At 38.9% G+C, this 16,069-nt stretch overlaps 1 protein-coding gene across 3 annotated transcripts in view; it reads left to right on the top strand.

The window, feature by feature from the left end:
• The window catches only part of LOC129768406 (uncharacterized), a 103,595-nt gene that overhangs the window by 50,885 nt on the left and 36,641 nt on the right, over positions 1-16,069 (top strand). For all 3 annotated transcript variants that reach the window (XR_008741672.1, XM_055770044.1, XM_055770046.1), the window contains exons 5-12: positions 6,906-7,088; positions 7,144-7,302; positions 7,371-7,580; positions 7,643-7,796; positions 7,852-8,022; positions 8,082-8,259; positions 8,326-8,491; positions 14,713-15,090. Coding sequence is in view for 2 of the 3 variants with exons in the window: in XM_055770044.1 (XP_055626019.1) it covers positions 6,906-7,088; positions 7,144-7,302; positions 7,371-7,580; positions 7,643-7,796; positions 7,852-8,022; positions 8,082-8,259; positions 8,326-8,491; positions 14,713-15,090 (1,599 nt within the window). In the remaining variant the exon portion in view is untranslated. The remainder of the gene's footprint in view (positions 1-6,905; positions 7,089-7,143; positions 7,303-7,370; positions 7,581-7,642; positions 7,797-7,851; positions 8,023-8,081; positions 8,260-8,325; positions 8,492-14,712; positions 15,091-16,069) is intronic.

Here is a 16,069-nt window from a genome sequence, read left to right as displayed (position 1 = left end):
TGGAAATTGTTTGATGCTATACTTTGATGACTTTGGGAACAATTACCAAATATAACATCATGTTTTAATGTATAACGGCTAATGGAAAACTGGACAAATCCTAACAATGAACATTTTTCCTGAAAAGTCTACTAAACTACTTTTCATTTGAACAAATCGTAGATCAATGGAGCAATTCGAAAGTTTTCAAAAATGAGCGTATTGATGAAACATACGATTTTTTAGATTTCCTAATTATGAATTATGTACCCTAAGGGCGAAACAGAGAATACATGTCTGGAATTTTTCGAAAAGGAATAAGTTGCGAGATTTGAAATGATAACGATTGTTATGCTTTACTGAAATAGCCAACCTTGTAGAGGGATTGGGAGTAAGACGGACAGTGGGGAGAACATGGACGTACCATTGATTTTGTGACCGGAAAAAATGAAATAGTAAAAGCAGATACAACGATAGAGAAAAAAAAGCTTTAAGTCACAAGCCTACTAGAAATAAACTATCTAAATATAAAGGATCAATGAAATTATTTTCGGTCAGAATTTTTTTTTCAGTGTGTACTTTTTCCAGAAAAGTCCCGGGATTTTTCAACAGATAGCGCCTCAAAAAATTGAGCAAGATTCATTTCGAGAGTTTCATCTGTCACTAGCTTTTGTGTGAAGTTTCATGACATTTCGTTTATTTGTTCACAAACTACAGTTGTTTAGGTGTCACTACCTGAGCATTCATGTGCATTCATATATAAATAGAAGAATATCGTATTTTGATCAAACAATGTTTTTTGATGAGAAAATTATTTGAATCAATGCAGTGGTTGACAAAATGTTAATCCACTTCTGCCCCTTCGAGAGCAACAGTTTATCGGTGGTTCAGTGAATTTAAAATTGCCCGACAAGCACCGCAGATGAACCTCGCTCTGGAAGGCCAAAAGAGGCTACGAGTCCAGAAATCGTAAAACAAGTGCATCGACTCGTTTTGAACGGTCGTTAAGTGAAGTTACGCGAGTTAGCTGAGGCCGTAGGGATTTCAAAAGAACGAGAGGAATACATTTTGCACAACAGTTTGGACATGAAAAAGCTATCCGCGCGATGGGTGCTGCGTTTACTGACCGTCGACCAAGAGCAGCGGCGCGTAGATGATTAAACAGCCGGTTTAGCGTTGTTGAAGCGTAATCGAGTGGACTTCTTTCGACGTTTTATGACAATGGATGACCCGTGGACTCATTATCACACTCCTGAGTCCAATAGGCAGTCTGCAAAATGGCACTGAGGCATATTTCGAACTCTTAGACGTTTCGTACTACAGAAAGGGAATCGAATGATTGGAAACTCGCTATACCAAGTGTATTGTCCTCGAATGAAATTCTTTGAAGAATGAATACAGCTTTGCCCAAAAAGGATCGATTTCATTTAAAAACCCCGGAACTTTTCAGTCCATGTAGAATAAAATTTTGGCATCCATGAACCTAGTCTTATGTAAGATGATAGTTATAATAGGATCTTTCAGATTCAACGCTCACGCAACGAATTTTAATAACTTCTACAGAAGTGAACCGATTTTTATTTTTAACAAACGAAAATAAAGCTTATTTTAGTTTCCTTTTCGGTGTGACCACCCCTTTTTTTTCGATATCGCCTTTTAAACGGTGAACAAAATTCTTTATGCACAACTCTAACATTACGACTTCGATGCTGTTTAAGATCCGAGTTATTTCATCTTTAAGTTCCTCCTTATTTTATGGCTTATTAACATAGCAACGGTCCGGAGGAAGTAATCAACGACGAGAAATGTTGAAATTCTTACCATAAGAGGACAAAGTGTCATTAAGGCTTCGGTTGCTCGAGTAATACGATTTCACTAAAATACACGTTTTGGTAAATTGTACATCTCGACACTTAAAACTATCCGATCAGACTGAACGAGCCGAATATTATCGTACCGAAGTGGGGAATGCAGTGTTACTCTCGATAGAGCGAAAAAAATTTTTACAAGGAGCTATTCGGTTTTTTGCGGGAGCGTTTAATCTGAAAGACCCTGTATATGTTAACACTTTACCGATAAAAAGCCTATTAACCGGTTTCTCGTTTCCAACAGTCAATAGGCTTTTACAACTGACGCTAACACATCAATAGTCGATTGGTAGGCTGCCTTTGAGGATTTGCAAAGGAGTGATGATACTAACACACATACATTATTACATACATAGTGTAGTACTAGGCAAAGCAGGGTGGAGCTTTCAGACAGCGCCCACGCAATACACGAATATTCTCAATTTACTCAACAAATTTACTAAATTTACTTTTATTTTTGCCTAGATGTCTGTGCAGTGCTTTTTGTTTCGCCAGCATTTTGAGCAAAACTGAGCAAGCATAAACAAAACAAAACACACTAGCAGAAAAAGAAGAGAGAGAGAGAGAGAAAGAGAGAGAGAGAAAGAGAGAGAGAAAGAGAGAAAGAGAGAGAAAGAGAGAGAGAGAGAGAGAGAGAGAGAGAGAGAGAGAGAGCTAACACAAACACTCCTCATTTCTTTCTGAGTTGTTCGTTGTGCAGCATAGGGAAACATCCTAAATTTTATTGCCCCTCGTTAAATTAAAACACGTGAGGTAAAATGTTTTTGTTAAATTCAATTCTTTATTGCATTTTTACAAGTCCATACAATGTGCATTTGAGGTGTGAAATAATTAGACAGATAGTGGCTATAAAATCTTCCCCAAGATTCCCGGAACTCTCCCCATCATGGTCTGGGCTTTTTCGGCACATTCGATGATACGGGATTTTCGTTGTTGAGATATGATGGCGCCTGTAGTACCTTCGAGGATTGTATGGAGATATATTATGGACGGTCAACCAATCCAGAGTGGGCTTTGCGTTGCACGAAGCTAGGTGCGACCTGAACACAATATCTTCATATTTATGATGTTTTCACAAAAGCAACCATTTTTGGCAAACAGTTCTTCGTGTGGCCACATCACATTGCTTGAACAGCATCCGAAAGACGCGCTCTCGGAGAAAGCTCTGCTCCGTGACCTTCATTGTAAACAAACGAGAACATACTTAGCACGAACAACTCCAAGAATGAAGAGAACAAAACCACACACAGCTATTTGTTTCTCTCTACGGCGTGTGGCGGAAAACGTAACATGAATTCAAGGTGAAGGTGGAAGGAAGTCACAAATGGCTGCCACTATGGCGCTCACTTCTTTCATCTCTCTCCCCCACCCCTCGCCTGATATGCAAAAAAAATTCAAATGTCATTCAAATGAAACACAAATTTCTGAATTACTTTAGAATTTATCAAGCAAACAAAACCAAATTTGGCATGTGGAGGTTCTAGGATGCAATAAATATTTCTATGGTGGTTTGGCACTCATCCCGCTCTCTAAGGGTGGGCTGTCATACAAATGAAACGCTAATTTCTGCATAACTCGAAAACTTATCAAGCAAATGGAGCCAAATTTGACATGTGAAGATTTTACAGAGCACGAAACGTTTATATTGTGAATACACTCCTCCCCCTCTATAAGGGGGGGCTGCCATACAAACGAAACCCAAACTTCTGCATAGCCTCGAGAACTAATCAAGCACAATTTGGGATGTGGGGGTTTTTGGGTATGAGAAAAGTTTCTATAATGACACCCCTCCCTCTTCTAGAATGGAGAGGGGGTCCCATAAAAATATTACACATATTTCAACCAAAAATATTCCAACCAAACATGACAATTGAAAATTGAAAATTGTTTGGATGTTCTACAATTACATAGTGTTTAGATGTGTCATGCAATTTTAAGACATTTTGTTTGATGCCAAATGTCTTAAAATTGCATGACACATCGAGATTTACAGTTATCTCAAAAAATTCTTTTTTGTTAGATATCGACTTTTTTCAGATTTTTCAGACGAAAAACGATCAAGTTTTTTTACGATTTTTTTTCGAGATAACAGTAAATCTCGACGTGTAATGCAATTTTAAAACATTTTGCACCAACAATTTTTTTTAAAACCCAAACCATACGTTTCGGTTCGTATTCCAAAAAAATCCCAGATTGTCGATTTTTGACAAAAAAAATCGAGATGACACTAGATCTCGACGTTTCATGCAATTTCCTTTCATTTCCTTTACTCCTTGGGTGATTTTTCGATTTTCAAAAAACTCAAACTTTGACCGCTTTGCGCCAGTCTCCCTTAAGTCCGATTGAGCTAGTATTGGGCATAGGGCGTTTTTTCGAGGTGGTAAACATTTTGTATAGTGTAACTTTTTTGATATTTTAGGGTCAATTTTTCCCATACCTTGATTGGCACCCTAATATACACCTTCTAACGGGTGTTGAATAAAAAATGAGAATTTTCTCAATCACATATAAAAATTTTTTTTCATCGATTTCAGCATTTTTTATTAATAACATAATGTATTTTCTTCAAAAAAAATGTCAGTGAATGTTTGAGTAAGGGCCGTGGTCTGCTGTTCGACGCAACTTTGTCGCGATGATCTCACAAGAACGTTGTACGGCACTTACGTCCATTTTCTGGATACAATTCCGGATTCTTGTAGTCAGTTGCTTCGTGTCCTTGGCCCTCCAATTGTTTTTATACAATAGGGCACTGAGTGAGCCACAGATATCCTCTATTGAGCGGCACTGGGGCAAGTTTGTTGGGTTACGATCTTTCGGCACGAACGGTATCTTTTTCTCCTCAAGATACGCCAGCGTCTTCTTAGTGTTATGGGAAGACGCCTTGTCCGGCCAGAAGACGTACTTCCCATCCGAGTGATGTTCGTTCAGGAACGGCAGCAGAATTTAATCGAGGCACTCTTCTCGATAGATTTGTTGGTTGATTGCCAGACCGCTCGGCTTAAACCAAGGCTTTGAAATGCCCCGGTCGGAAATGGCGATGTACAACATAATCTTTTTTTCAAACTTGTGCTTGAACTTGTATTTCACTTCAGGCGGTGTGGATGATTTGTCGCTGGAGTAGTAATTATCATTTCCTGGAATATGCGTTTTGGACAGCGGAAAATAGCTTTCATCGTCCAGAACGAAAGACGTCCCGCGGTATTTTTTGGTCATCCACCGACACTGTGATTTAACCGTCTCAATCTGCTCCTCCGTGTACTCCGGCGACCTCGTCTTCTTCCTGCAGACGATTCCTTCCATCTTGATGGTCCGATGGATCAATACGTGGGAGCAGCCATATTTCCGACCGGCGTCACGCAGGCTGGTTGCGTCCTTGTTGTCAAACAGCTTCTTTAACGATGTCTTCCTCTGCTTCGTCATTATCGTCACCGGACGACCACTTCCGACCTTCCGCTCTACGTTCAGGGAACCTAGGATACGATATACCGTACTGACAGGTACGTTTTGTGCCACCGTGCACTTTTTTCCTTGCTGGAAATGCGTTTCGTAGAACCGTACAATGCGTTCGCGGAACACGTGCTGTTTCGACGCCATCTTTGCATTGACTAAATTCAAGCTAGCAAAACCAAACACGCTTACTGTTTCTAGGGAGCCCAAAGAGCAATTTTCTTGGAGAAAGAAAATTTTACGCTCTTTATTTGAGTTACTGAAAGGTATTGAAAAAAATCTCATTTTTTTATTTAACACTCGTTATATATACATATTTATATTTGCCATTGTTCATTGGAACACATCGTTCATACATTTTACTTCAGTATTGAATTGTTATTTTATTTTTTCAAATGTATTGTAAGACTCGTGTCAGTGAAGCGCAACACAGTCTGTAAGTGAATTGATCTATTTACGTACCAAAATCAAAACAAACGGTGTGCTTTGCTCTTCTCTCACCAACACTATTACCCCATGAAAACACGTGGTTTTACCTATACTACTACAATGGCTTCGTTCCACCTTCACCTTGATCCCGCTACTTCTGACTTATCTGTTATTTCAAATTGGATCAATTTTAGTGAGAGTAGCCAAATCTTTGAACTCACCATTGGTTGCAACATTTGGTTTGTCCCCAAAAATAATCATAGCACGGGTCACCCTTTTCGAATATTGTGGTAAATTCTCCATTCATCTAGTGCTGATTTGTTTGACTTCATAGCTCTATTCGGGGGTTCTTCGTAGCCACTTGGTTACGCGTTCGCTTACTAAGCGATCAATCATGAATTCAAACTAAGGGCCCTCAATTTGACCATAATAACTACGTCCACGCAACCATCATCAGCGATGGAGATCGATCCACGGTGGAACAAAGATAGATTCATCCATACAACTGCTCTGCTCTGCAAGAAACATCGGGCTGCTGTTTTATAAATAACCCAATAATTATCAATATCAACTGCCTCCGCTGTCCGGTCTGCTAAACAATGAAAGAACAGAAAGAATACCCTTACGCCTAAATGGCTACTACTGTGTAATTTATGCCTAACGCCTTTAAAGAAACAAACATAAGTACATGTACACGATTAATACCTGACTCTGTTACAGCTAAAATGCTGATGAGCCTAAGAAATGAATGAATGGGATAAAAAAATAGCTCTATCTGGAACTCATATGAATGTAGTAACATCCTCTTGTGCTACAATATGGATGTTTTTAAGTAGAAATCATTTGTACTTGAAGGAACGTGGAAAGTATCAAACTCCCAATGAATGCTGTCATCAATCATTCCAGAAACGAGGAAGGATATCGACATCTAGAAGACGTTTTGCGATTCCTGTTTACTTCTAAATATTTACAAGATATTAACATGTTCAATAACGTCTCCTTCCAAAATATCTGACAAGATTTTCCGATTATTATAGAATAACCTTCTGGTGGAAATTAATAACAATTTTCGAAAAACTTTTGAAGGTTTAAGTCGAATAATTCAGAACTAAGCCCAGTTTGGTTTCTTGGTGTGATTAATCGTGTGCTATATCCTTCTAATGCCAACCTTCTTTATTCTAGTCAATTTTACAGCAGTTCCCGGATGATCACCGACGGAAGTTTCTCTACCAGCTAATAAGTCGAGAGCAGCATTTTGTTACGGCGATCAATTTCGGAATCGAGCGTTTCGTAAACCCCCTGCGAGATCGAAAGGACCTCATTTCGCCCAACGACCACAAAACACTTTTTCAAAATATCGACGAGGTAGCGTCAAGCATGTGTCTTTATCTAAATTATGACCCCATTAAACTCCCCGCAGCTATCACGAATATCAGAAGACATCCTAGAACAAATCATCCAAGATGAAACCGAGCCACAAATCCACTTCGCTTCCCGCGTTTATCTATCCAAAAGTACGGCCCTGTGTGCGGCCTACAAAAAGTACTGTAATGGCCTGAAGAAAGCAGACTGCGTTTTGGTGCGTATCTCGATTCCATCTCGACATGCCAACAAGTTACCGAGACTATTTTTTTCTATTTCCATCAGGTGAACAAATCGAGAAATTCAAACTGTGATTTTATGCGATTCATTACGGAGCCACCGGTGCCACGGAAACGTCCAGACTTAACCACCTTCATACATCGACCGCTGCAGCATTTTAGGGAAATTTTAAAGCTAGTCCAAATGATCACGTCCAATTGTCGTGTAGATAGTGAAGAACACAATAACTTCAATAGCATTATCATCGAGTTACAGGTAATATGACAAATTATTTTTAAGTTAACTGGGAAATGACTCTATGAATTGTTTTGGGATAGGCGGCATACCGAGAGATAACTGTTGGTGGTGGTCTAATGGAACCCATCGGTGAAGGTCGACCACTGCTGACGCTACAAGACTTGGAGGCGAGAATGGTTTTCACGAAGTGCAAACCATTTCAACTGGCGGCCCATGGGAGGCAGTGGATTTTTGGTATGTGGTATCAGTGTGAGCAAAGTATTCTTAATTCTAGACAATTAACTTGCAGGTGGAGATTTATCACGAGTGGAAGGGCGTTCGGTGAAACCATATTGGACGCTGTTGTTCAGTGACATTCTGCTCTTTGCCAAGGTTAGTCGGGATCGTGTTCTGTTCATCACAGAGGAGCCTATTCCGCTGTCTACGATAACGGATTCGTGTTTCAATGTTAGGAAAAAGAGTAAGTAAATTTGTTGGAATACATGTATAGAGGAATAATTCGTTATTCACTGTTTTCAGCAACCGAGTTTCGGATGACTATTGATCCCAATGGTCGGCAAATCGAGAGTCCAACGGTACATTGCGCGCCTGATTTGACCCGGACGCCAAAGAAAAATTCTAAAAAGCGATGCATAGTATTACGAGCTCCCTCAGCTGAACTGAAGGCGGTCTGGCAAAATCTGCTCATCAGGCAAATGTAAACCCACCTAAACTCTGCAATCCCTGATCTAATGATTGATTTCGATTTATGTTTTCCCATCAGTTTTCTAGTGAACACAACCTTAGGATCAACTCCTCTCAGCAGTCCACTTGACTCTCCGGATATTCTCCAGACTCTCGTTCCAATCGGAGACATCGGAACAACGACAGCATCGATGGCCTCGGCGAAAGTTCCCTCACTGGACAGCATCCATCTAAAAAACCAGCAGGTGTGTTCTAGTCTAGGTTTAGCTTCTTCTAGTAGTAGCGTTTTAAGTCTGCAGAACACGATTCCCACCAATTCGGTGGCCACTACGTTAGGTTTAGGTGCCAAGAAGTACTCTAGTTTAACGGCGGCCCGCAGCAATACGCTGGACAGCAGAAGCTATCGGTCCCTGACGACTATCCCCGGCTCAATATCGGAGCTTCCCGAACTGACTATGAACAATAGTACAAATAGTGTAGCATTTAGCAAACCCACTAGCCAAACCGAATCGGATGACATCAACTGCAATTATCTACCTAAAACGCCCAATCCGACGGGAAGCTCTAGCGAGGACAACTCCTCAGAACAACCACCGAGACCAGCCATTTCGACCAGGGATCGCATTCTGAACAGTTTCTCCCGTGGATCGCGGGACAATTTGCGATCGGTTGTCGAGTTCAGTCTGAGCTCCGTTGGGCGATCCTTCATCGACAGCGTGGAAGATTTGGAAGACAATCAATCCTTCAGCGGTGAGTACGTGAACACCCCGGATACTCCTCCGCCGAACGTGTCCCCCTCGTCCTCCCACCAGAACTCGGAAACCTTTTCGAACGATTTCAAAACGTCTTCGTCGCCGAGTGCCGCCGTGTCGCCGCTGGAGGACGACTGCAGCAAATACTTGCTGGCCAGTGGTTACGGAGGGTCGTGGGATTTGCTCGAGCTCGATCTTGACTTCCACCAGGTCAACTGTGATCCCTCGTTCGGGAAGGACCTAACCGAGACGGAGTTCATGGGGGATGACGATCCGTTTGGGATGCTACCGACGCAGCCGACACCACCCAATCTACTGGATCTCTAGTTTTATCTGCAGTTCTGTTTCGGCAGCGACGAGAATTGGGCCGGGAGTAGCTTCATCGTCGAGGAAGAGCAACCGGTGGAACCTGTTGGCAATCAGTAGGGTTTAGATTTTTCAAGTGCGTTATCTTGTTTGTAAATAATTTGACTAATATCATTGGTTTAATTTGTGTCGAAACAGAAACGCAGGAGTGCATCACAGAGTTATATTTACGAGACAGTAAAATTTTAGAAATGATATAATTTTGTACGATAAACAAATATTGATTATTATTTTTTGCAACAAAGCAAAGCAGACAAATCAATATTTTAAACGAAAATCATTCAACAAATAGAGGTAAGATTAATCAATTTTGTTGATAAATATCAAGTGAGAGATCTCAAAATGCGATCTGTTTTAGTGTATTTTTATTATTTTTATGAGAACAATTAAAAGAAAACAAATGATACACTACCTGATTCCGATATATTGTCTTAAATTTGTTTTAATCGTTGAACTTTTCAACTGGATTGGATTGATTTTAAATGTTGTATTACGAATGCATGAATGCATCAAAAATCCAAAAGATGCTGATAATGTTGTCAAATTTATTATGAATAGAATTTTCTTTCTTTTCTTTTTTTCATTTCTTTTTATTTATTTTATTTATTTTATATATTATAATTTTTATTTATTTTTTTAATTAAATTATTTTACCGATCAACGCACATACTGACTCACGTTTTCTTTTCAAATCATCAACTTTATCTACGACTACTCAGCTACTTTTTTTTAACATTCTAAGAGACCCAACATTTTCAACGTTGGACTACATTTAACATATACATTTAACTAATTATTAAACAAATAAAAAAAAATCGACGGGTTACATCCGAGACACGACCGCTTAAGACGTAGGAATACGCAATTTTATTTTTTTTAATTTGATGGTTTATCATTTTGGATATTATTTGCGAATATGTCGAAATTTCATAAATAACTCTTTAGTAAAAAGTTCCGGAGACCCTGAAAAGGTTTAATGGATTGCGTGGTTTTGTAGAATCATTTCGAGAAGCAACGATTCTTTTTTGCCTTTGCGAGAACAATACACGAATTGGTCATATGTCGCAGTTTGTTTCGTTATATCAATGTACGCATTGCACTGAGTGCTTAACGAGAGGCATCTTCCGTGCATCGTCATTCAACAAGCATCAAACACGCGACTAGCAGATGCACAAAGTTGCAGCGATAAAAATGAAACATCAAAACACACTTCATGTGAAATATTCGCTAGCGTTCACAGCTCGAGGGGAAATATGAAACACAAAACGAGCAGAATAAGCGACCTTTGTTGTTATGGGCGCAGAAAGGTGAGAATTTTCCTCAGAGGAGATGCAATACTTATACACTAGCGACAGTTTACTTACTATGCGAGGGTGGAGTCTACTTCGCAAATAATCTTTTTTCGCTATTCCCCTTCGTTGTTTCTATTCTAGCGGCTGCATAAGTTGTTCGTTATTGACAGCTCTGTTCGGGAAAGCACACGAATGGACAGAACAAATCTATGGGGAAATGGGAATGTTTCCAAATTTCATCAATTTAAACCATAAACAGACTATGGGATTGTAATTTATAGCATATCAAACAAATCTTAGAGAATTTCCGTTTTAATTGGTGTGCAAATCATCAGAATTCGTTCACTGTGAAAATAGTTATTAACGTTAACTTTATTTCATAAAAACGTGACCTGTTTTCTGATTTGGCACCCTTCCTGAAACACGTAGTTCTGCGTCAAAAATATATATAAAACATATTTACCTTCCACTTCTCATATCTGTTGAATTCATTGTGTAATCGAGATCACCATTCTCCTCCACACAACTTCTGCATCATGAGTCCTCTGCGTTTAGGTAAAGAACATGAGATGACCTTCTGACCTAGCCGCTACTTTTAAGCGACCATCGACACAATCGGTAGAACCCTTTTCTCCTCATAATAGTTGAATGACGAAAACACACTGGTACGATCTTGCAAATCAGCTTCGCGGTTAGACAGTGAATGATGTTTTCGAAAAAAATTACCTGCGAAATTGATTTGATTTGAGTGGCACTAGAAGTACAAGAGGAGGGGCTTACTATTCAATGTTTTGATTGTATCCAAAGGATGTGCCGCGGTTATTCTGGCTGCTACTTTTGGCCGGAACCATTTGAGGAGCACGAATTGAACTAATCAAAACATGGCACTTAGCGCGTTTGGACCATGCTTTATATTTCACAATTATTCAATTGTTTATCTCAAGAAAGATGAATTGCTATCCATTGTGATAGATGCGTAGAAATATTTGCTATCAATTGATGCAAACATTTTTGCGATCTATCAATAAATGCTTGAGTTATACGCATTCTAAATCTTCCAATTTCTTCCTACATGCTCAGTGTTTAGCTTTTCATTTTACCCTCATACAGTCCTGTTAAACGTAGTCTTACGTCAATAACGTTTCAGCGCGTAAGGTTTCGAAAGTGCGCCGATCGACGATGCTTCAGCTCAATATAACTCCCTGTATAATGTGGTGGCGTTTTTACGAGCCATCACATCGATTCGATGCGTTGTTTGCAATGCTAGAGCGGCGAGTGAGTTATTCGCTCGCATCTACAGCTCGAGGTGAAACGAAGCCCTTATGATGACGCGAAACAAGCGAAAGGAACGATGTTCACTGCTTTGAGTGTTGAACTAGACTAAATTATCATCGCTAAATTACTTGCTCGTTATTGACAGCATGGATAGAAAAACCCATAAATGGACAGAAACATGTATGGGAAAATGGGATCGCTTCCAGTTTTCGTCAATTTAAACAATATTCAGATTAGGGGATCATTATGTGCAGCATATCAAAAAATCTTAGGGAATTTCCGATTCGATTGGTTCGTTCATAACTCATTATTTAATTCAAAAAAAAACGTGACTCGATTTCTGATTTGACACCCTACCAAGTGATCCTACGTCAAAAACGTGTGTTCTTTTCGAGTAAACATGTCTTACAGATAAATTATTTCGGGTGAATGGAACTCTAGTGAATGTTATGGAGTCCAGGTAATACAAACCCAGTCAGCTTTCCAAAAAATTTACCGATCCGCAAGGAAGCAGAGCCACAACTAAACTCGAAGATGTGGTAGTGAAGATACACTGTTACAGTATTGCACTATTTTTAACCTAGTGAAGTGCTTCCAGTGGTGATTCAAACGGGAAAAAATCGAAATCGGAACCCAAATCACCAAGGTGTTTCCAGTTAATATAAGCAATGATCTTTTTACTAACCTGATGTGTGTTATTTTATACATGTTTCTACTTCTCCGATTTCAACTTATGAATAATTGAGCTTGTAAACAAAATTACGAAGACGTTTCGTCTCACTTGACACTAACTTCGAGAACTTGAAAATACAATTTACTACTTCGTTGGGCAATGTAATGAGCAAACATGAAGGCGTCGTACAAGATTTAGATATTTATTGAAATTGAAAAAAAAAATATTATCAAGTTGGCTGCAGGAATTGATTTTGGAATTAATAAATGAAGATAATGAATGAATTGAACTCGAATTACCACATTCCTTACCTCTCCTGTCGTGTTTATTCACACTCCATCTTGATATGCAATTTTATGTTTCTCCCATGAGCTTCATAGTTTCTTATAGATTACAGTTCTCATTAGTTCAATATATCATGGTACATCGGAATAACTGAAAGAAAGAAAAAAGTCGACCATTTTCTACGCATGTCATAATTATTATTGTGAAATAAGCGGTGGTAAGTTATGATAGTATCGATTACATTATATCATAATACGTATTATATTGATAAAACATATATAGAAGAAGCCAACGAGAAATTGGAACAATACGTAAAAGCGTATATAGGTGCAATTTTAGGCATAAACAATCCTGGAGTGAAATTAACTATATGCAAACATATGAAAATGCAATCAATGCAAACATCACAACCATTAAACAGGCAGCGTGTAATTACGATAATAACAGAAAATTGAAGCAACTGTCTAGTTTTTGACAGTGGTATGTATGAGAAATACCAAAGAAATACTTTTGTAAATATCGTTTTAGCAAACGAAACGTACACCCCGACTTTCCGACGAGTAATTATCGATTGTCAAACTTATGTACCACGAGTGCAGTTTTTCCCATCATTTATTCGAGTTACATCAACTTGCATGGATTGATACAATCAAAAATCTTTCCACATAATAGATCATAAGCACTGTTTATTCAATTATTCATCGGTGATCATTGTTGATATTGATATTTGTTGAACGAAAAAAGTCTGATTTAGAACCGAAACGATATGAATCAACGAATTTAGAAATGTCCATATATTCTTATACAATGAGTAGTGTTTTACGTCAATAAGTTTAATTATTTTTGGAGAGATCCTTACACTATTTTTCAAGTGGCCATCCAAGTAACAACAAAAAAATAAATTACAAAGAAAGCGTGTGACACTGAAGAACTAATCAATGGTCAAATCAATGAACGATGTAATCGGTAATCCATGAGAACTCAAACAGAACTTGCCAAAAACAGAGAAAACAAGTATGAAAACTAAGAGTGAATTTTGGATAATCCAACAAATTTATCGGTAGTGAAATAAGATAGTGATGAGATAGGGTGCGTCCAATCCGCTTTTGTACCGTCGTGTGTATCGCAACAAAACGCGATAAACTTTTACTAGTATCGTATATGTCGTTATCGCTTCGTTTTACAAGTGAGGCAAAAGGAATTTCCTACCTAGATAGTGAACACGGCTAGCATTGTACTGCATACGAACGAAAGTGTGTCCTGAATCATAGTATTCAACAGCGCCAATCATTAATAATAAAATAAAGTAATACTGATAATATTCGACAATGAAAAACTTCAAACCTGAGTGTGTAACCTCTTCCGTTCAAACTAGCAACTAAGAACAAATGGAAAATCAAGTAGACAACAACTGGTCATTCGCGACAACAGAATACAAAATCCGTAGATTGTAAGTGCTGAAGCGTGCAAATAAATCTATTTTACGTAAAAATTAAACGCTTGTTGGTTTCATTACTTCGGCGTTTGTTGGCAGCTAGCGCAGATGCTTGGAACACCGGTCAGTTTCAAAATTAACCTTCAGGGTCAGCTTGTTTTCGGACTGCTCGCGTGAATAGATAGACTTAATTTTCTAAGAGTTCAGGAGTTTTTTTGATTTGTTTCTGTAAGTAGTAAGACCGACAAGCGTTCAATTTTTTTCCATATTTGTATCAACAAGGAAAAGTTAGAAGGTTGAAAACTGACGTAGACGTAGACTTAGTGTACTTTATTCTCTGCTCTATCCTTCTCTCTTCTTTTTTGTCTCTTTCACACACCCGCGGCAGGCCAGGGCGAGTAAAGTCACGAAGCAAGTCGAGGAATTGATCGATGAGAAATGTAGAAACCTGAACAAGACCGGTGTTCCCAAGGGAAGCGCGCTGCATCTGGCCCAATGGATGAAGGGCCAACTGGACAAACAGGTGGTGGAGTCGGATCCGATTGATTCCGATCCGGAGCCCGCCATCGAGGAGTGGTCTGTTGAGCAGATTACGAATCGCTCGAAGGAACTGAAGTTGGTCGATACCGAAGGTAATCTGTGCAAAACGGTCAACGGAACGGGGTCCAATCTGAAGTTAACCGATGGGCACCTGGAGGATGGATCCACTTTCGATGGCGATGATGACAATAGAAGCGTGTCCAAGAGTACAACATCCGATAGTCAGGTAGGTCAATTGGTAAAACTTTATACGATGTTTATTATCTTTCTGAATTGTGTCTCCATGATCTTGGGGGCTCTAACCAGGTCATATTTATTACTTAATACATGGCGAACTTCAACTTCGTTAGGTTGTTACGTTGTATTGTCTACTACAACACAACGAATAAATGTGGATTAATTACTATTCAGAGTAAAGTATTTTTCAAGTTGACCAGGATATTTCGCTGTTTGCTAAGAACAAATCCGCGTGTTTATCAACATTTGCTCAAAGCTCTTCCTATTATGAAAGTTTTTTAAAGCGCTCCACTGATGATATTATCTACATAGACGGTTTGCTTGTGATTATAGACCGCCGAAAGACAGTTTTCTAAATGCAATTGTAGTTCTTGTATTGTCTGTGGCTGTTCGCTTTACTAAATGTAACAATTGTGTCTGTTGACCATTCCATTCAAAGCAATCGCTAATAGCGGCGAAGTAGAAATAATGTGTATTCCATTTGTAACGTCAATGAGAATAAAGCATAGTATATTCGCTCCTTGAATACATGAGTTCATTCCCTGAAAATATTTGAAAGATACTTCATTGTCGACGAGGATCATTCCAAGTTTTTTAGATACTCCGGAATTGGTCCTGATCAGTGAGAATCTTCAAAAACAGAGTTCAAGCTGCTAGAAAAGTATACTTTTGTATACTTTTGAATTAAAATAGAGTATTTTTTCCCCATTTTGTGCAAGTTTGTGACATATGTCCTCCATAATTGGTACTCTTACCCCATATACCCATATCGTGTAACACCACCGGCCACAAAGAAACCTACCGTAATAGTACCGAAATTTTTCAAGTAAATCTCATCAACCGGAGAAATGCAGTTCAAAAAGACGGCCATCATATCTCAGACAGTTCCAGGAAACTCATGTATGTGACCATTACGATGACGCTATTCATTCACACCTGGATACTGGAAATAAATTACAAAAAAAAAC

The sequence above is a fragment of the Toxorhynchites rutilus genome, chromosome 2, assembly GCF_029784135.1.
Source record: "Toxorhynchites rutilus septentrionalis strain SRP chromosome 2, ASM2978413v1, whole genome shotgun sequence".
Lineage (NCBI taxonomy): Eukaryota > Metazoa > Arthropoda > Insecta > Diptera > Culicidae > Toxorhynchites > Toxorhynchites rutilus.
This window is presented reverse-complemented; position numbering and strand designations above follow the sequence as displayed.